Source organism: Onychostoma macrolepis, chromosome 25, assembly GCF_012432095.1.
Source record: "Onychostoma macrolepis isolate SWU-2019 chromosome 25, ASM1243209v1, whole genome shotgun sequence".
Lineage (NCBI taxonomy): Eukaryota > Metazoa > Chordata > Actinopteri > Cypriniformes > Cyprinidae > Onychostoma > Onychostoma macrolepis.
Window position 1 is genome coordinate 13,223,407 of NC_081179.1, and position 20,622 is coordinate 13,244,028.

General features: G+C 41.7%; 1 protein-coding gene across 1 annotated transcript; it reads left to right on the forward strand.

Annotated features, from left to right (window-relative positions):
* Positions 1-1,165: 1,165 nt before the first annotated feature.
* LOC131533867 (interferon-induced GTP-binding protein Mx-like) lies at positions 1,166-15,474 on the forward strand. Its single transcript, XM_058766296.1, has 12 exons — positions 1,166-1,254; positions 2,377-2,573; positions 4,390-4,524; positions 13,084-13,238; positions 13,320-13,458; positions 13,570-13,768; positions 13,997-14,075; positions 14,223-14,345; positions 14,633-14,765; positions 14,896-15,042; positions 15,185-15,261; positions 15,427-15,474. Exons 1-12 carry the CDS (start codon positions 1,166-1,168, stop codon positions 15,472-15,474), a joined length of 1,521 nt encoding a protein of 506 aa, XP_058622279.1.
* The last annotated feature ends 5,148 nt before the right edge of the window (positions 15,475-20,622 follow it).

Below are 20,622 nucleotides of genomic sequence, written 5' to 3' on the forward strand. Positions count from 1 at the left end.
AAAATACTGCCCACAAATCTGTTTTTAGAGAAGTAAAAGCTTTTTTTACTGTATAGTCACAATGTTATAATGAGTCACATTTAATAATAAAAAAAACACTGATAAAGGCTTATTGGTATTTAAATAGTACATGTTTATGTTGAACTTTATTCTTGAACAGATCACCCTGTATTAAGCAGTATATAAAAAGTGTTTCTGTTGCTCATGAAAACATTTCTGAAATGTCCGTGCATTTGACAAATATTGCATGTTTTTCACTTCATCTGTGATAAGAGTATCCAAACACCGCGAGAGCATCACTACCGGGAGCAGAAAGAGTCCGACTTCACGCCCCCGACTGCAAGCGGCTATTCTCGCCAATAGGTCTGTGCGGCGCCACATGAAGTCGAACACACCTAAAATCTCCAGTAGCCCCTCACTGCAGAACAAAGATCCAGGGGGCGGGGTTGGATCCACATCCAGGGGGTGGAGATTGGTAGGTTTAGGGGTGGAGATGAGTGGGTTTAGGGATCAGGGGGTGGAGACGGGTAGGTTTAGGTAAATGTAAGGTGGGAGGAGTTGGATCTAGATCCAACCACACCCCCTGGATCTTGTGTTCTGCAGTGAGGACCATCTCGAAAATCTCGGAAACCGAAAATCTCGTAACACCGGCTCAGCCGCCTCGAACTTCCGCTGTAAACACAGGTATGCAGCGAAAACAAAACCATCGAGCGAAATACCGGCGTGAAGATGGCGCTTCTATGCATCCACGGTACAATTAGTACATCTAAACTAATATTTGACAGTAGAGAAAAACAAGAAAATATTTGCAGCCAACTGTCACAGTTAGGATTAGTTCTGTTAAACACAGCTCTTCGTTCATTTCGAGTCTGTCGGAAATGCTGCAACTTAATTGCAAGATTACAGCATGACATGGCAATATTCAAGGACTGGAAAAGAAAGGAGACACTGACCTTTCAAAAGGGTCAGATAAAAGAGACCGAGACCCTCTAACATCCATTCAAAATGTGAACCAAACACTCTTCTTGTTCGGGCTTCAGTTGGCAAATGCCGGGAAAATTCTCCACAAAAGAGCGAATAGCATCCCGTGTCTCCATGTCCGCTGTCGTTTTAGATTTCCCTCACCTAAACTACAATCTTAAATTGGGCGCTTAGCGTCTACTTCATGGCTCTCAGCCCGCCCTCTGTTCGCTGGTTGGCCGGCTGCTGTGGAGCCGGAGATAATCTGGGAGATGGTTTGCTATATCAGACTGAGTACAGAAGTGAACTGAAATTGAGCGGAAGTACGAAGTCTGGCGTAGTCAGGTTAGGCCAGGGCTCCTCAAATCTAGACCTCGAGATCCACTTTCCTGCAGAGTTTAGCTGTAACCCTAATCAAACACTGATCATTAGAAAATCACAGACAGGTGAGTTTGATCAGGGTTGGAGCTAAACTCTGCAGTGGATTGGACCTCCAGGGTAAGATTTGAGGAACCCTGGGCTAGGCTATTGCCATTTCGAAATCTAAAATTTGAGCTTTTATACTGTATAGCTACCAATCGCTTCTAGACCTCAAAATACGTTTTAAATGTTAGAATCAGAAAGAGCTTTAGGTGTGTTTACACACACAAAAACACAAGAAATGCGTCTTGGTGACAGGAGCACCCAGTGGAGAAAGTACAGAGAGAGTGCAGAGGTGCATATAATTTAAGGTAATAGAATGAAATATAAGGCTAATAATAAACAGAATAGTTAAAAAATAATAACTATATGGTAATAAAAATATAGATAAAATAGAATTATGTATGTGCAAATGTTTTAGAGGTTATGTACAAAATATAGAGAAAATAGAAAGAATTATGAATGTGCTATTTTACAGATGAAAAGTTTTGAGAAGTTATGTACAGATGGACAGTCCTGAGATGTTAGGCTATGTATTGTTCAGGTGGAATATAGCCTGAAGGAAAAAGCTGTTCTTATGCCGTTCAGTTATGATTTATCTGTGTCCGAATGCAAAAACAGAAACAATGTTTTCATATTGAAGGCCAAAATAAATCTCAATTAGGCTAATTCATGCGCACATGCTCTTGTTTTCTTCTTTGTAAGATGGCAGAAGTGATGCAACCGGAAACTGTAACGCGTGAACTCCAAAAAGTTTCTCATGCGCACGCGAAAGTTTCTTGTGAGCATGCAAAAGTTTCTTGTGCACACGCGAAAATCTTCATTTTTTATTTTTTGAAAATGTTCCTATAGGGGCTCCGTACAATTCAGAATAATAATAAAAAAAGAAAATTAAACTTTAATTAAAATGGTTTTAAACAAAAATCAAATTGAAAGAAACAATACTGTGCAATCAGTGAGATTTTACAAATGAAATGTACATTTTTATCTTTACAGTCATGAAATGAATGGAGAGGTTCACAGTCATTTAGAGGAGAGTATTCGTCCATACATTGATCTGATTGACACTCTGCGGTCAGCTGGGATTCATAAGGACTTGGCATTACCAACTATTGTAGTGATTGGAGACCAGAGTTCTGGAAAAAGTTCTGTGCTGGAAGCACTGTCTGGAGTTGCATTGCCAAGAGGAAGTGGTGAGCAGAGTTGAGAAAGCTATTCAAGAATTTAGCTAGTTAAGCTACAAACTACCAAGTTAGCCAAGCTAGTTGAATCTTCAGAGGAAAGTGGTACATGGGGAAAAAAACAGCTTACTTTACTGAATGTACTTAATATTTTTCATGTGTAATACAGGTGCATCTCAATAAATTAGAATGTCGTGGAAAAATTCATTTATTTCAGTAATTCAACTCAAATTGCGAAACTCGTGTATCTCAACAAATTAGAATAGTTCATAAGACCAATAAAAAAAAACATTTTTAGTGAATTGTTGGCCTTCTGGAAAGTATGTTCATTTACTGTATATGTACTCAATACAGTAACTGTGGAAACTTAACACTGGACTTCAAGCAACTTGCTCTCATCTGAAAAGAGGACTTTGAACCACTGGGCAACAGTCCAGTTCTTCTTCTCTTTAGCCCAGGTAAGACGCCTCTGACGTTGTCTGTGGTTCAAGGGGTGGCTTAACAAGAGGAATTCGACAACTGTAGCCAAATCCCTTGACACGTCTGTGTGTGGTGGCTCTTGATGCCTTGACCCCAGCCTCAGTCCATTCCTTGTGAAGTTCACCCAAATTCTTGAATCGATTTTGCTTGACAATCCTCATAAAGCTGTGGTTCTCTCGGTTGGTTGTGCATCTTTTTCTTCCACACTTTTTCCTTCCACTCAACTTTCTGTTAACATGCTTGGATACAGCACTCTGTGAACATCCAGCTTCTTTGGCAATGAATGTTTGTGACTTACCCTCCTTGTGAAGGGTGTCAATGATTGTCTTCTGGACAACTGTCAGATCAGCAGTCTTCCCCATGATTGTGTAGCTTAGTGAACCAAACTGAGTGACCATTTTGAAGGCTCAGGAAACCTTTGCAGGTGTTTTGAGTTGATTAGCTGATTGGCATGTCACCATATTCTAATTTGTTGAGATAGTGAATTGGTGGGTTTTTGTTAAATGTGAGCCAAAATCATCACAATTAAAAGAACCAAAGACTTGAACTACTTCAGTCTGTGTGCATTTGAATTTATTTAATACACGAGTTTCACAATTTGAGTTGAATTACTGAAATAAATTAACTTTTCCACGACATTCTAATTTATTGAGATGCACCTGTATATTAAAATTGTAGCTGTTCATATGCATATGCATGTAAGAACATTTCAAAAAGAGGTGTCCAGCTTTCCAGTGTGCACAGTCACAGTAGGTTTACAGCACAGTATTGTTTGAAAGCCCATGGTTTGGAGGAACCGCATAACAGATAAATTTGCATGAATGAGTCATTTACTCTGGAACTGCTCCAACTGATTCAAAATGATAACTTGTGACTTTGATTATTTAAACCCAGTTGAAAGTAAAAGATTCAAAAAAGTAATTTCCTGAAATTGACCCACCTTTTCTTAAAAGAAAAAAGGGTTAAGTTTTAGAGTTTCACAGTCACCTGCTACTTAATAGAATAGCTCAGCTACTGAAAAGCTACATCATTTAGAAAATAATAATGCTACCCATCACTGGAACTGTGGACTGTTTTTACACTTCTATTCAATTCATTCACATAAATTGATAGTTAGAGAATGATTTCTTTTGATAGCTCCTGCACACTATAATTTACATTTATCAGACACTTTTATCCAAAGCGACTTACAGTGCACTCAGGCTATACATTTTTATTTTTTTTAATCAGTATGTGTGTTCCTTGGGAATTGAACCCATGCTGCTAACGCAATGCCCTACCACTGAGCCACAGGAACAATAATGTTCTTGTCACATACTTTTCTGTCATTTGCCTCTGATTGCTATAGGAATTGTCACCAGATGTCCACTAGAGCTGAGGCTGAAGAAAGTACCAGATGTGTACTGGAAGGCTGTTCTGTCTTACCGTGATAAGAGAACTGAATTTGTGGATTCATCATTAGTTCAAAACCGTGTTGAAACAGGTTAGTAAAAATGCTTGAAAACTGTTTTGTTTTTTAAATGTAAGAAGAAAGTGTTCAAAATATGAAAAAATACTGAAGCCTAATATGCATGAACATGTGGTTGAGAGCCATGGCAGACTGAGGAACTATGTCTAAAGTGTAATAATTGACACTATTAAATAAGGGGTACCAGTAATGTAACAAACTCATAGTTAGGCCTAACAAAAGAAACTCTGTCACATACGTTTATAGAGATAAATTAGTATTACCGTATGAGCTGTAAAATAAGTCACACCCAAGGCTAATTCACACTACACTGACAGATGGCGACCAACGGCGACAATCATTAGATTACAGTGCATCACTTCTCAGCAGTGGGGATTTCTTTAAGACTGCAAGGGAAGCTCGGCTTCCCCTATAATGTCAAAAAATTAATGGTCAAATATGTACTATTGTGTTAACATTTTATTGACTAAAAATGCGTTAAAACACGTTCATCTCGAAGACGAGTTCGTTCAGAATCAACTACATATAGCAGGTCGGCTGACTCGATTTCCTTCTCATACATTCCCGTAGCGTCAGTGCATTTCCCTGTTGAAGCCTAGCGTCCATTGACTTCAATGGGGCTGCTTTGAACAGTTTTTTTCAGTGCTTCAAAACTAGACGGTCATTGGATAAATGCTGCGATTATGTCCCGCCCATGGATGCTCAGCGTCTCTGGGGGTGAATGGAGGAGTGGGCTGGCCTGGACTCCGGGCTTCTGTGTGATGATTGGAGGGTCTGTCGAAAGACTGCATCTCCTTTTGATTGACAGCGATTTTGTACTATGAAAAGTCGCTGACGCTGAAGCTATTCGAGCTCAGTCCCATAGCGGCTTTGCACTTGGTTCTTATCAATCATTATATATATTTTTTTATTCATTTTTAATGTTATGTTTTAATATAAATGCTGCTAACTCAGAAATGTCAAGATATGCGAGCAAAAAATGCTCCTGACACTTAGGCAATACGACACAAGCAAGAGTGCTGTTTGTGTTTCGTTTCTGTGTTCGATCCAAATCCGTGTTGTCTTGGGAGAATCACTGATTCACTGAGCCATTCATAACAAACAATCATTTGATTCACTCTTGAAGGATTCAGCCATTTTGAAAGAATCATTTGAATGACTCAGTGATTCAATCACGAACTTCTGCCACCTGCTGGCCTTTTTTAAGTTTCCCGTCTAAAAGGAGGCATATTACATTATTTTCCTACATATTTCTATATTCAGAATTTAGTATTTAAAACATTAATATCATAACATTATTTATGCAATTATATAGTCTAACTAAATGAATAAATGCCACATCTAAATGTCACTTCATGCAGCTTCTGTGCAGTGCTAAGATGAGTTTTGTTTAGATCATTTCATGGATAACAATAGCCAGTCATTCATTCACATTAATTAAGTATTCAGAGAATAGTATTGTCTGTTTTCACTTACATCTATTTATTTATTAAATTTTGATTAATTTTGTAGAATTGAATTATAAATTAAGCTGGTATAGTATCGTAAGACATCTTTATGGTATCGTGACAACCCTATTATAGGCCTACACCACATTCCTTGTTTCAATTTAACCTAATTCCCACATTTCCTCCGTCGAGTTTAATATCTTTTTTTTAGATTGTTCTTTCATTCATTCATTCATACAGTAGGCTAGGCTAGCGTAACTGGAAAAGAAGCCTAGTTGGTACGACAGGATCACAGAGCATTTTCTTGAAAAGGAACGTAGGGCAGAATTTACGTATAAATAAATGGACAATTTTTATGATGTAGGCCGAAAATTAGCTTCCCCTCTTTGAAAGACCAGCAGCCACCACTGCTTCTCAGACATTGTACAACCTGACAAAACAAAATAAGTACTGACCAACACCAAAGGGGGTTAGCACACTGATCCAACAACCCCCCAAAAAATATCACAGATAAGTCGCATCAGTGAATAAGTCATATTTTGTTATTACATACAGAAATAATGTAAAATAGTGGTAGGCCAAAATTAAAATAAATGTTTACAAATATTATTAACACTACACAACGGTACAAAATCTATCACTGGTGCAGTACCCTTTCAAAAGATATATGTACACTTCAGGTACTAACAGTGGGAATTCAAGCTTGAATGGTGCCCTGGGCAAACCAGCCCTATTTATGAAAACCTGAGAAAGGTATATGAGCCATTGTGTGATCCTCTGCAGCCATGTGTCAGGAAATATACACTGAACAGAGAATATACGAACCCAGAAACAGCTTTATTTGGACACAGGGTGAGAACAAACAGGTGAGTATGGCAGGTATAAACAGTGTGAGCAGATGATGAACGATGAGATAACAGGCCAGTATTATCTTACAGATGGAAATGGAGAAGCACACACCTCAGCAATGGCACCAGCAGGTAAGTAGCAATGGAAAATATTTTCATGAATGTTCATAGGAATACTAGTGTCACAAACAGAGACGTGAACCAAAGGTGAGTGAAAGACAAGTATGTTTATTAACTGGAACGGGATATGGATCTCGGTGTGAGTGTCTGAGGTGAGTATCTGGGTGAATGAGAGAGTCCAATGAGTCTTTGAGAAGAGTTGACTTAATCCTCTGTGTACAGGGTGATAGCCGATCGGGAACCAGGAGACTAGGAAGTCCGTCGTGGGGAATCATAGGAGAGACTGGGGAGAAAGTCTGCAAGACAACAGGTAAGTATACGCAGGTTAGTAATTCGGAGAGTCAGGTACTGTTCTGATGGTGAACCGTAGACCGGACGATAAATGTCAGAGAGCGTGGGTATTTATGGGAGTCCTGATGAAGGTGAGCAGGTGCAGGTGATTAGAACTCAGGTGACTGTGATCTGGTGATTGCTGTTGACGACGGTGACTGTGACTCTCTGACACTACCCCCCTCCAGGGGCGGCTCCTGACGCCCTTACACTGCGACGGGGGTGACCTCGGCCTCTGGGTGCGGGACGATCGGGATGGTTGTGATGGAATTCCTGTAGTAACATGGGATCAAGGATGTCATCCCGGGCCACCCAGGATCGTTCCTCCGGACCGTAGCACTCCCAGTCCACGAGGAATTCCAGTCGGCCTCCCCGTCGCCGTGAATCCATGATTTCGTGGACCTGGTAGATGGATGGCTGCTCTAGGATCTCTGGAGGAGGAGGCTCGTCCGGCTCGTGTTGGTCTGGAGTGAGAAAGGAACAGGGTTTAAGTAGGCAAACGTGGAAAGTGGGGTGAATTCGATACCTGGGGGGTAGTTGGTATGTGACTTCATTGACCTGCCTCTGGATCTTGAACGGACCGATGTAGTGGGGACTCAGCTTCTTACAGGGCAGGCGGAGTCGCAGGTCATGGGTGGATAACCACACCCGATCTCCAGGGTGGTATCTGGGGTTTGGAGCGCGTCGGGTGTCTGTGAAAGCCTTGTGTCTCCACACTGCCTGCTGCAGGTGGACGTGCGCTTAGTCCCGCACTCTCTCGCTCACTCGGAACCAGTGGTCAACAGCTGGAGCCTCTGAGGGCTCTCCCGTCCACAGGAAGAGCGGTGGTTGATAGCCGAGTATGCACCGGAATGGTGTGAGGCCGGTGGTGTTCTGACGGAGGGAATTCTGTGCATACTCGGCCCACGGGAGAAAACGGCTTCAGCTGTACTGATCTTCCTGGCAGTATGCCCGGAGGTACCGTCCGAGTTCTTGGATCTTCCGCTCAGTCTGGCCATTTGTCTGGGGATGATATCCGGAAGATAAACTCACTGTGACTCCTAGCAGGCGGAAGAAGGCTTTCCATACGTGGGAGATGAATTGTGGGCCGCGATCCGACACAATATCCTCCGGTATTCCGAAGTTTCGGAATATGTTGTAGAACAGGTGTTCTGCTGTTTCTAGGGTAGTGTGCAACCCGGGGAGAGGAATTCGTTTACATGCCTTGGAAAAGCGGTCTACCACCACAAGGATGCAGGTGCTCCCATCGGATTCTGGGAGGTCACTCACAAAGTCAATTCCAAGGTGAGACCAGGGTCTACGAGGAATGGGGAGAGGTACGAGCTTGCCCACAGGTAGTTGACGAGGAGAGGAAGACATGGCACAGACTGAGCAACTGCAGACGTACCTGGTGACATCACGGGACATACTGGGCCACCAGTACCGAGCTTGGAGGAGCGAGAGGGTCCGTTGGCTGCCTGGATATCCAGAGCCCGGTACAGAGTGAACTGTGCCCAGAAGGGATTGCCATTGGGAAGATGGAACGTAAGTCTTCCCTTCTGGGCCTCCCAGCGGAGCAGGTTCTGTGAGGGTGGCGGCTCTGATGTCTTCATCCAGGTCCCAGACGATGGGGTTGACTATAAGGGCTGGAGGGAGAATAGGTTCCGGATCTGTGGGGGAATCAGGCGAGTGGAGACGGGAGAGGGCATCCGCCTTGCCGTTGCGGTTCCCAGGACGGTAGGTGATGGTGAAATTAAACCTGGTGAAGAACAGGGCCCAGCGGGCCTGTCTGGGATTAAGCCGTTTTTCTTCGCGGAGGTATTGTAGGTTCTTGTGATCGGTAATAACGGTGAAGGGATGGTTGGCTCCCTCCAGCCAATGCCGCCACTTCTCTAGGGCCAGTTTGATGGCTAGTAACTCCCTGTTACCGATGTCGTAATTCTTCTCCGCTGGGGTCAATTTTTTTGAGTAATAAGCGCAAGGCTGGAGGCGTGGAGGCTCACCATACTGCTGAGACAGCACGGCCCCGACCCCTGTGGTTGAGGCGTCCACTTCCACCATGAATGGTACTTGGGGGTCAGGATGACGAAGGATGGGGGCCGTGCTGAATGCGGTTTTGAGGCTCTTGAAGGCTTTGTTTGGCACTGGAGTCAAAGGACAGGGACTTGGGCTTTCCTCTGAGCAGGGTGGTGAGCGGGGCTGTGAGCAGACTGTAGTTCTTGATGAACCGGCGATAGAAATTGGCAAATCCAAGGAATCTTTAGAGTTCCTTAACAGATTGAGGGGTTGGCCATTCTGAGACTGCGGTTACCTTCCCCTGGTCCATCTGGATTCCCTCCTCTCCAATGATGTAGCCGAGGAACTGCACCGTGGGGCGATGGAACTCGCATTTCTCTAGCTTGAGGTATAGATGATGTTGCCTGAGTTTCTGGAGGACCTGCGCAACGTGATGGTGATGGTCGGCCAGGTTGGACAGTGGACAGTGGACAGGATGGACAGTGGATATACTCTACCCTAAGGGAATTTAAATCCAGGTAGCAGATCTATGGCACAGTCCCATGGTCGATGTGGTGGTAACTGCGTGGCAGGACGGCATAACTGTCACGAATCTGGTCTGCACTTCCATTCACCCTCCACCAGAGGTCACTCGCTCACCACATGGACTTCACACCACACATCACAATGACTCCAATTCCCATCATCCAACACTGATCACAGCTGTCACCAATCACTCATTGCACTAATCACTCGCACACACTGATCACACACCTTATATAAACCCTGGACTTTGTTTCCCTCGTGGCCGAGTATTGTATGCGTTTAGCGCTCCCCTAGCCGTAGCAACTTTACAGAGCCCCTGTTAGTTTTCCCCTGCCTGTTTTGGATTGTGTTTTCCCCGTGTTTGTTCTAGCCCGTGTTCCCTGGATTAACCCTTGCCTTGCCGTTTGGACACTGTTTGCACCCCTATTGGATTCTAGCCCGTGTTCCCTGGATTATCTTTCTGCCTTGCCCACTGGATACTGTTCGCCGATCGTCAACCTTCGCTTGCCCTAGGATTACTCTTTGTCTTATCCCTGCCATACCTGTTTGCCATTGCTCGACCCTGCCTGTATTTATGTATTATTGTATTATTAATAAAAGCTTGCACTTGGATCCGCACGTCTCACGTCTCGTCAGCCCCGTTACAGAATACTCAGCCTGGCCTGGTATGTACACTGCAAGACTATTATTAGCCCTCAAGCAGGGTATGCGATCACTCGAGGACTTTATTCTAGAATATCTAGACGTTGCTAATAATTCGGATTTTCCGGATGATGTCTTGATCGATTTTTTTTGTGATAGCATTAATCAGCCACTCAAGACTAAGCTTATTTGTGAGGGTCCACGTTCCTCACTCAGTCAGTTTTTGGATTATGCTCTGTTGTGTGTTGGCTCTTCATTTACTGTGGGTGTTGCGGAGGAAAAAAATAACACAGTGTCTGTGCCTGTAATGGCGGTCACACCGGAGCACGCTCACAAGAGGGCGGCCACAACAACCCCTCATGTCATTGCTGCCATTCATGAGCCAAGTCAAGTCATAGTCACTCTACAGGAGCCAAGTCAATTCACCATTGATCTTAAAGAACCAAGTCAAGTCACAGTCAATCTACATGAATCAGAGCAAGTCACAGTCGATGTTAAAGAGCCAAGCCAAGTCGCAGCTGATATTCATGAGCTAAGCCAAGTCACAGCTGATCTTTTCGAGTCAAGCCAAGTCTCAGCTGTTCGTCCAGAGTCACAGCACGTCTCAGCTGTTCGTCCAGAGTCACAGCACGTCTCAGCTGATCATCCAGAGTCACTTCACGTCTTAGCTGATCGTCCAGAGTCACAGCAGCACGTCACAGCTGCTCGTCCAGAGTCACTTCATGTCTCAGCTGATCTCCTAAAGTCAAGTCACGTCACAGCTGTTCGTCCAGAGTCACAGCAGCACGTCTCAGCTGATCATCCAGAGTCACTTCACGTCTCAGCTGATCTCCTAAAGTCAAGTCACGTCACAGCTGTTCGTCCAGAGTCACAGCAGCACGTCACAGCTGCTCGTCCAGAGTCACAGCAGCACGTCACAGCTGCTCGTCCAGAGTCACAGCAGCACATCTTAGCTGCTCGTCAAGAGTCACTTCACGTCTCAGCTGATCTCCTAAAGTCAAGTCACGTCACAGCTGCTCGTCCAGAGTCACAGCAGCACGTCACAGCTGCTCGTCCAGAGTCACAGCAGCACGTCTCCGCTGACCGTCCAGAGTCGGGTCACGTCTCCACTGACCGTCCAGAGTCGGGTCACGTCTCCGCTGACCGTCCAGAGTCACAGCCCGTCACGGCTGACACACCCAGATCATCAAGGTCAGTCTTCCATTATACCGGTTTGATGTCTAGTTTGAGGGATGTACCACTGGTGTCTGCACGCACAGCTGGTATCCCCAAACCCACTCACTCTAACCCTCCTGTTCTTTTGCATATTCCCCTGTCCGAAGCGCTTCCCCTGATGGGAATCGCTTTATGTTGCGTTTGGGCTGCGTACACCAACGCAGTACTGCCCGAGGTGGCGGCACACACTGTAGAACCTCCAGAAGCGGCGGGGCTCGCCTCAGCCCATTGTATGGTGGTGGCGCCCTGCAATGTTCTCTCGGTCTGTCGAGTTGCGGTCGAGGAGACTGTTACCGCTGTAGAACTTCCAGAGGTGGCGGCAACCGCTGCAGAACCTCCGGAGGTGTCAGTGGTATCCACTCACCAACTCTCGTCTTGCTCTGCCACGGCCACGGAGACCATCCTTGATTCCTCGTCCTGTCCAGTTTCGGCCAAGGAGGCCATCCCTGAACTCTCGTCCTGTCCTGTCATGGCTATGGAGGCCATCTACGAATCCTCGTCCTGTCCTGTCGCAGCCAGAAGGGCTGTTCCTGAACTCTCGTCCTGTCCCGTCACGGCTATGGAGGCCGTCAGTGAACTCTCGTTCTGTCCTGTCACGGCTATGGAGGCCGTCAATGAACTCTCGTTCTGTCCTCTCACGGCTATGGAGGCCGTCAATGAACTCTCGTTCTGTCCTGTCACGGCTAAGGAGGCCATCAATGACCTCTCGTTCTGTCCTGTCACGGCTATGGAGGCCGTCAATGAACTCTCGTTCTGTCCTGTTACAACTATGGAGACTAATTACAAACTTCCCATGTTCCCTGCCTCTATCCTTGGGTCTGTGCATGTTTTGTCTCTTTTTTGTGTCTCAGTTGTCCTTAGGTCCCAGTCCCTGCTGTGGGTTCCTGATCCGTTGTGGTGCTCCCCTGATCTTCCCTGGTGGTCTTCTGCTCTGTCTGATCCACCGTGGAGGTCTCCGGCCCTGTCTAATCCGCACTGGTGGGCTCCTGCCCTGTCTGCACCGCCATGGAGGTCTTCTGCCCCGCCTGCTCCGCCCTGGTGGGCTCGTGTTCCGTTGGCTCCACCCTGGTGGGCTCAAGTCCCATCTGTTTCGCCCTGGTGGGCTCCAGTCCCGTCCACTCTGCCCTGGCTTCCTGCTCTGCCGGCTCTGCCTTGGTCCCCGGTCACTCCGCTTCCACAGGGACCTGGCCCTCCATCCCTCCCCCTGTTCCGCCTCCGCTCCACCTCCCTCCTGGATTATAGACTGTGTGGAGCGTCTGGAAGCCGCTCTTTGGGGGGGGGCTCTGTCACGAATCTGGTCTCCACTTCCATTCACCCTCCACCAGAGGTCACTCGCTCACCACATGGACTCCACACCACACATCACAATGACTCCAATTCCCATCATCCAACACTGTAATGTAATATATTAAAATGTGAATCAAAGTTAATTATGTGTATGTGTTGTACAGCCCAGAATGAGCTGGCAGGAAAAGGTGTAGGAATATGTGATGAGCTCATCACTTTAGAGGTCATGTCACCAGATGTGTGTGACCTCACAATGATCGATCTGCCTGGAATTGCCAGAGTCCCAGTAAAAGAACAACCAGATGATATTGGAAACCAGGTGAGTCATATAATCTGATATTACACTCTACATTCAGTACCATACTCGTCCAGTTTTTAAAACTGTCTTCATGTCTTGTAGATCAAACAGCTGATCATGAAATTTATTGAGAAGCAAGAGACTATAAACATGGTAGTGGTCCCTTGTAACATTGACATTGCAACAACAGAAGCATTAAAAATGGCACAAGAAGTAGATCCTGATGGCAAAAGAACTGTCGGTAATGTACAGCAGCTCACACCATATGCACATGTGTCTGCAAATGCACATTTTACTCTTATTTATTTTACATTTTACATGTCTAACATTTAACTATTTTTCAATATCACAGCCATTTTGACCAAGCCAGACCTCATAGACACGGGAACAGAGAAAAGCATTCTGGATATTGTCCACAACAAAGTGATTACTCTCCGCAAAGGTTACATCATGGTGAAGTGTAGAGGACAACAGCAGATCAATGATGAAATTCCTCTGGAGGAGGCAGCACATATGGAGAGAGATTTCTTCCAAAACCATGACTATTTCAGGTTACAATCTGAGAAGAATATAATTAATATAATTGTTCCTAAAAATGTATGCATCCACATGACTTGATTTGCATGGTTTAGATCAAGTTGATTTGTTTTGAATTTCAACCAGTTTTAAATCACATCAGTATTTCAGAAGAATACATCTTTAACAGGTACTCTTATCAATACCTGGATAACAAGCTATTCTAAAGCACCTTGCAAAAGTTCCCTTCTCTTTTTCTACAGAGGCCTCCTGACTGAGAATAAAGCAACTATTAAATGTCTTGCCATCAAACTGACTCAGAATCTTGTTGATCATATCAAAGTAAGTTTCTAAATGTTTCACTCTAAAGACTTGTTCACAATAAACAAGAATTCAGTTGTACTATACACTGCATTTTATGGCAGTGTAAATTACAAATGGATTGAGAGAATGTAAGTAAATCCGGGGTTTTTAATCTGTTTTTGTCAGAAATCACTGCCACAGCTTGATGAGGAGATAAAAAAGCAGTTGTGGGATGTGAGGAATAAGCTCAAGGAGTTTGAGGGAGGACCACCACAGGACCCTAAGGGAGCCAAACAATTCCTCATTAAAGTAGGACTCCAAGACATCACATCTTCTTGCTGCTGGAACCCTATTGTGTTTGTTTTGATTTTCTCATTCTTACTTATTTTTCTTCCCTAAAAGTATCGTGGTGTCAGAGATGGGCCCAAATCTCATCCATTTTTCAAGCACATGTCCGTTTTTTCTTTGTATTGTTGCTGTATTGTCAATTATTTTCTCATCCAAATGTATTATTTCCTTTTCAGAGGCAAAACTTTTGCTCTAAAATGATAATGCACAATAACATGCTCGTGTAATTATTTTTTTTTAAATCACAGATTTTAATAAGATTCAATGAGAATATCATGTCCTTATCATCAGGGGAGCAAGTTAATAGAGAAAATTTGTTTGCCCAGCTTCGAGAAGAATTCAAGAAGTGGAATGATCATCTTAACGATATAAAGCCATCCTGTCAGTGTATTTTTCAACATTATAAACATACTATACATTTTATATCACTGTTATTTTCCAAGTTCTCAAGCTCATATCAATGCAGTAAATCAGTTAACTTAAGAAGAAATCCATTTTTTCCCTAAACAAGGGCAAGAAAGTTTGAAAGAGTTTGCCCAGAATTACAGAGGGAGGGAACTGCTCGGCTTCAGCAACTACAGAGGATTTGAATCAGTTCTGCAGGGCCATGTGGCCAGACTTAAGCACCCAGCAATTGCCTTACTCGGTATCATAAAAGGTACCATCACACATCTTTCTGGTGTCCATTATAAAATCAAATGACTGGACCACAACTGAATGACAGTTTAATAGCTGTAGAAAATCTGAATTTTGATGCTTGTGATAATTATGTATTTTTGATTTATGTATTTCTCCTTAAGATATCATCCTCAAGCAATTCCAAGATGTGTCCTATATATGTTTCCGGAACTACCTTGTTCTTCAAAATATCACTGAGGTAAATAATGATTAAAAAAAAAAAGTTTAGGTATGGGGAAGGATTAAGGGATCTAAAATATGGTCATGCAGAATAAGGTATTAATATGCTAGTAATATGCATGCTAATAAGCAACTAGTTAACAGTGAGAATTGCTCCCTAAATAGTGTTACCCATGGATCGCAGAACGTACCAAAAGAAGGGGGGGCCAAAGAAGGGGGGGCGGTGGATTAGAAGTGGCATTATCCATGGACAATGGATTAGAAGTGGCATTATAATGCATTATAAATGTACCAAATCCTTGTTATTGTACTAAATAAAGTGTGTAAGATTGTACCTTTTACATCCTACTCTACATTTTAATATTAGAAACAGTTAGTAGCCTATTAGGTGCCAGATTTTAGCCTATTTATTAAGACTCTGGATAACTGATTTTTAGAATAGAGATCACAGTTCTCCCAAGATTCTGAAGCAAAAATTAGACAAATAGCCTACAAAATAATATGTAGGCTAATTCACTTAGGTTTCACAAAATGTTTAATTTAAATGAGTGTAAAATTATATAAATGAGCCTATTAAAATAAAAATATACTTTGTTGACCTTGGTTATTTTGTATTTGATTTGTTACCTGTAAGTATCTGTATGTTTGTTTGCATAATAAAAAAAAAAAAGAAAAAAGAAAAAAAAGAAACACCAAGGGTTCACACAAAACAAGGGGAGTCTGCTTTTAGCCATTATGCCTCCCGCAGTTGGAACCAGCTTCCAGAAGAGATCAGATGTGCTAATACATTAGCCACATTTAAATCTAGACTCAAAACTCATCTGATTAGCTGTGCATTTGTTGAATGAGCACTGTGCTACTCCGAACTGATTATATAAAATGTATAATAAAATCACCAAAATAAGTCTTTGTGTTAAGAATGAATAGTACACAAACATATTTCCAAAACTGTCAAATGTTATTAAAAATAAAGCATTCATGAATTATTGTATGACAAACATTTTACTGTCTTAAGTGCACTCATTTATTTAGCCTATAAATTAAAATAATAATAATAACTATTATTTTATTATTGTTGTTGTTGTTGTTATATATTTAGGTTACATGCATTTAGAAGAAGCTTTTATTCAAAACGACTTACAAAAGAGTAACAAATGACTCCAAAGTCAGTCACAATGCCAGGTTTATTATACAATAATAATCAAGTCTAAGATGATCACAAATTAAACAAGATTTTGACGCACATCTTTCTTATTAAATCGTTGTATTCCAACTCGTTTCCGTTACAATTTGCTGTAGGCCTATTCCACATAATAATAAGCAATAAAACAATATACAGTATGATTCGTTAACACGTAGGCTACCTAGGAGCTTGCTGCATGAATCCGTGAGTACAGTTTACAAACCCGTGGGAACGGATTGCGAAAGCGTGCGCGCGGATTATGAATCTGTGGGCACGGATTCAAAAACCGAGGGTACGGTTTACAAAATCTGAGCGCACGGATTGGAAATTCGTGGGTACGGTTTATTAATCCGTGGGCACGATTTGTTAAACCGAGGGAACAGTTTAAGAATTCGTGAGTACGGTTTATAAACTGAGGGAACGGATTGCAAAACCGTCGGCACGGATTAGTTTTTTTTCTCCTACAGGTGACTTCCCGGGCTCCGTAGTCTTTTGCTATGTCTTTGATTATGCACAGGCGAGCAGCTCCCTTAAATCATCTTAATCTCAGTATTTTTAAGATTTTTAAACTCAAATGTCCTGTGGTATTCCTGGTACTGCAGCAGTAGGCTACTACATAAATTTACCACACAACAAATGAGCAGAGCTAAATATGACAGGATTACCACAGCACTTTCTATGTTGTACAGTATCACAAGAATTTACCATTAGATGCCGGATGTGGTTTTTCTGTTGTTTTTGTGTTGTAATTCCAACACAAGCTAAATATGACAGGATTACCACAGCACTTTCTATACAGCATGAACCTACTACAGAAAATACAATGTGTTGTATTTGAATAGTATATGTATTGTTTTTGTGTGATATTTTCAAAACAATGACATCTAGCTGGCAGAAATAATGCAGGTGAGTGCAGTATGTCAAATAAAGTAATGTGATATTTTTAAGGTTACTATCTGAATTAATATATGATAAAAATGCCAAGCTGTAATCAACTGCTAAAGTACTTTACAATATAAACAATTGTCTGATCTCACTTTATCATAATTGAAAATTTTATTAAACTACAAAAATTAATTCCCTAGATAGTACATTCTCACAAAAATTTTCGTTTTATGATTTAAATTTAATTTATGACAGATGTGTTATATTGTAACTGTAACAGCTATAATGTAATGACAACATCAATATTTCTAAGATATGAAATATAGTCCAGTATGTATTGTGTGTTATATACTGTATATATATATATCAGGGGATTTCTTTAAGACTGCAAGGGAAGCTCGGCTTCCCCTATAATGTCAAAAAATGAATGGTCAGATATGTACTATTATGTTAACATTTTATTGACTAAAAATGCGTTAGAACACGTTCATCTCGAAGACGAGTTCGTTCAGAATCAACTACATACAGCAGGTCGGATTCGATTTCCTTCTCACACACTCCCGTAGCTTCAGTGTATTTCTCCGTTGACGCCGAGCGTTCATTGACGTCAATGGGGCTGCTTTGAACAGTTTTTTTCAGTGCTTCCAAACTAGACGGTCATTGGATAAATGCTGCGATTATGTCCCGCCCACGGACGCTCAGCGTCTCTGGGGGTGAATGGAGGAGTGGGCGTGCCTGGACGCCGGGCTTCTGCGTGATGATTGGACGGTCTGTATCTCCTTTTGATTGACAGCGATTTTGTACTATAAAAAGTCGCTGACGCTGAAGCTATTGGAGCTCAGTCCCATCGCGGCTCTGCACTTGGTTCTTATCAATCATTATATATATTTTTTTATTCATTTATAATGTTATGTTTTAATATACATGCTGCTAACTCGGAAATTTCAAGACATGCGAGCAAAAAATGCTCCTGACACTTTGGCAATACGACACGAGCAAGAGTGCCGTTTTTGTTTCGTGTCTGTGTTCGAATCCAAATCCGCGTTGATTTGGGCGAATCACTGATTCACTGAGCCATTCATAAAAACAATCATTTGATTCGCTCCTGAAGGATTCAGCCGTTTTGAAAGAATCATTTGAATGACTCAGCGATTCAATCACGAACTTCAGCCACCTGCTGGCCGTTTTTAAGTTTCCCGTCTAAAAGTAGGCATATTACATTATTTTCCAACATATTTCTATATTCAGAATTTAGTATTTAAAACATTAATCTCATAACATCATTTATGCAATTATAAATACAGTGTAAATGAATAAATGTCACATCTAAATGTCACTTCATGCAGCTTCTGTGCAGCGCTAAGATGAGTTTGGTTTAGATAATTTCATGGATAACAATAGCTAGTCATTCATTCACATTAAGTATTCAGAGAATAATATTGTCTGTTTTCACTTACATCTATTTATTTATTAAATTTTGATTCATTTTGTAGAACTGAATTATAAATTAAGCTGGTATAGTATCGTAAGACATTTTTATGGTATCATGACAACCCTATTATACACCACATCCCTTGTTTCAGTTTAACCTAATTCCCACATTTCCTCCGTCGAGTTTTTTTTTTTAGATTGTTTGTTCATTCATTCATTCATACATACAGTAGGCTAGGCCAGAGCCATAGAGAGACATGTATGGCTCTGGGCTAGGCTAGCATCACTGGAAAAGACGCCTAGTTGGTATGAAAGGGTCACAGAGCATTTTCTTGAAAAGGAACGTAGGGCAGGATTTACGTATAAATAAATGGACACTTTTTATGATGTAGGCCGAAAATGAGCTTCCCCTCTTTGAAAGACCAGCAGCCGCCATATATATATATATATATATATATATATATATATATATATATATATATATATATATATATATATATGTGTGTGTGTGTGTGTATGTATATAGTACACAAAATAATAAATTATTATAATTATACACATTAACATAATAACATTAATAATTATATTATGCACACAGGCATTTACGCTTGCTTTGCTTGCTGCCCGTTTCCATGGCAATGGTGAAGCTCAGACTTTGGCGCACTTTTGGATTTTGAACCGTGACGTCAAGCCGTTCTCAACCGCCAACCGCGAACCAGACAGTTTGTAAAATGTTGCGTTTCTGATTATTTTATTTTTTCGAAGAAAACGCAGTCGAAACAGGTCTATCGAGTCACACTGAAGACACACACATTCACGACGAAACATTAATTAAGGAAGAATGGTATTTCTCCGAGGAAGTAATCGTCAGCTGGCCCGCTGTGAGAAACCAGGCGTCTCAGTTCATCCGTTTTTGCTGGTGAGTAGATTAAGTGCTTCTGCTGTACTTTTATGTGCATGTTATGCTACCTGTGTTGTATTTGTTAGTTTAATTTACCACGCGATTACATATCACTCTGTTTAGATGAGATAGTAAGTATCAATATAACGAATTTAGACCGACTGGAAATAACTAGGGATGTTCATTTTAACCGTTAACCGACCGATAAGAATTTTGACCGATTAATACAATCAGTTAAACGGTTTAAAGTCACGTATTTATTTTTATTATTTTTTCAGTAATTTATCAAGAATTAGAATTAGCCCAAATCTGTCCATCGAATAGGGTAAGGAATAAATGGACAGATTTGGGCTAATTCAACATTACTTTGAACTAGGTCTAAAGTATGAAGAAATTCTTCATATTATAAGTGTTAAAGACAGGATTATTATCAGCATGAAAACACTTAAGAAAATCTTAAGTAGAAATGGACTATTTCGCAGAAAACATTTTGACAACTTAATTGATGTTATTCAGTTTGTTAGGGAAGAGCTCCAAGGCTCCAAGGTTTGGGATGTTAGATTTTCTATACTTTTAAAAAAAGTCTCTTCTGCTCATCAAGGCTGCATTTATTTGATCAAAAATACAGAAAAAAAGACTAATATTGTAAAATATTATTGCAATTTAAAATAACAGTGTTCGGGAAAAAAAACAAGCAGCATAACTGTTTCCAACAATGAAAATAAATCAGTATCATACTAGAATGATTTCTGAAGGATCATGTGACACTGGTGACTGGAGTATGGAGTACATGATAACTCCTCAGGAACCACTTAATATAAAGTGTAACAGTCTGGACACTAACCACAATTTATATGCAAAGCCTAACTTACTGGCCGCTGCTGTGTAACATCAGCGTAATTACATCGTAAATCCATAGGAATTGTTTACTTAATATAAAGTGTAACACTTTCTTTACCAAAAAGTGCTATTAGTCCTGT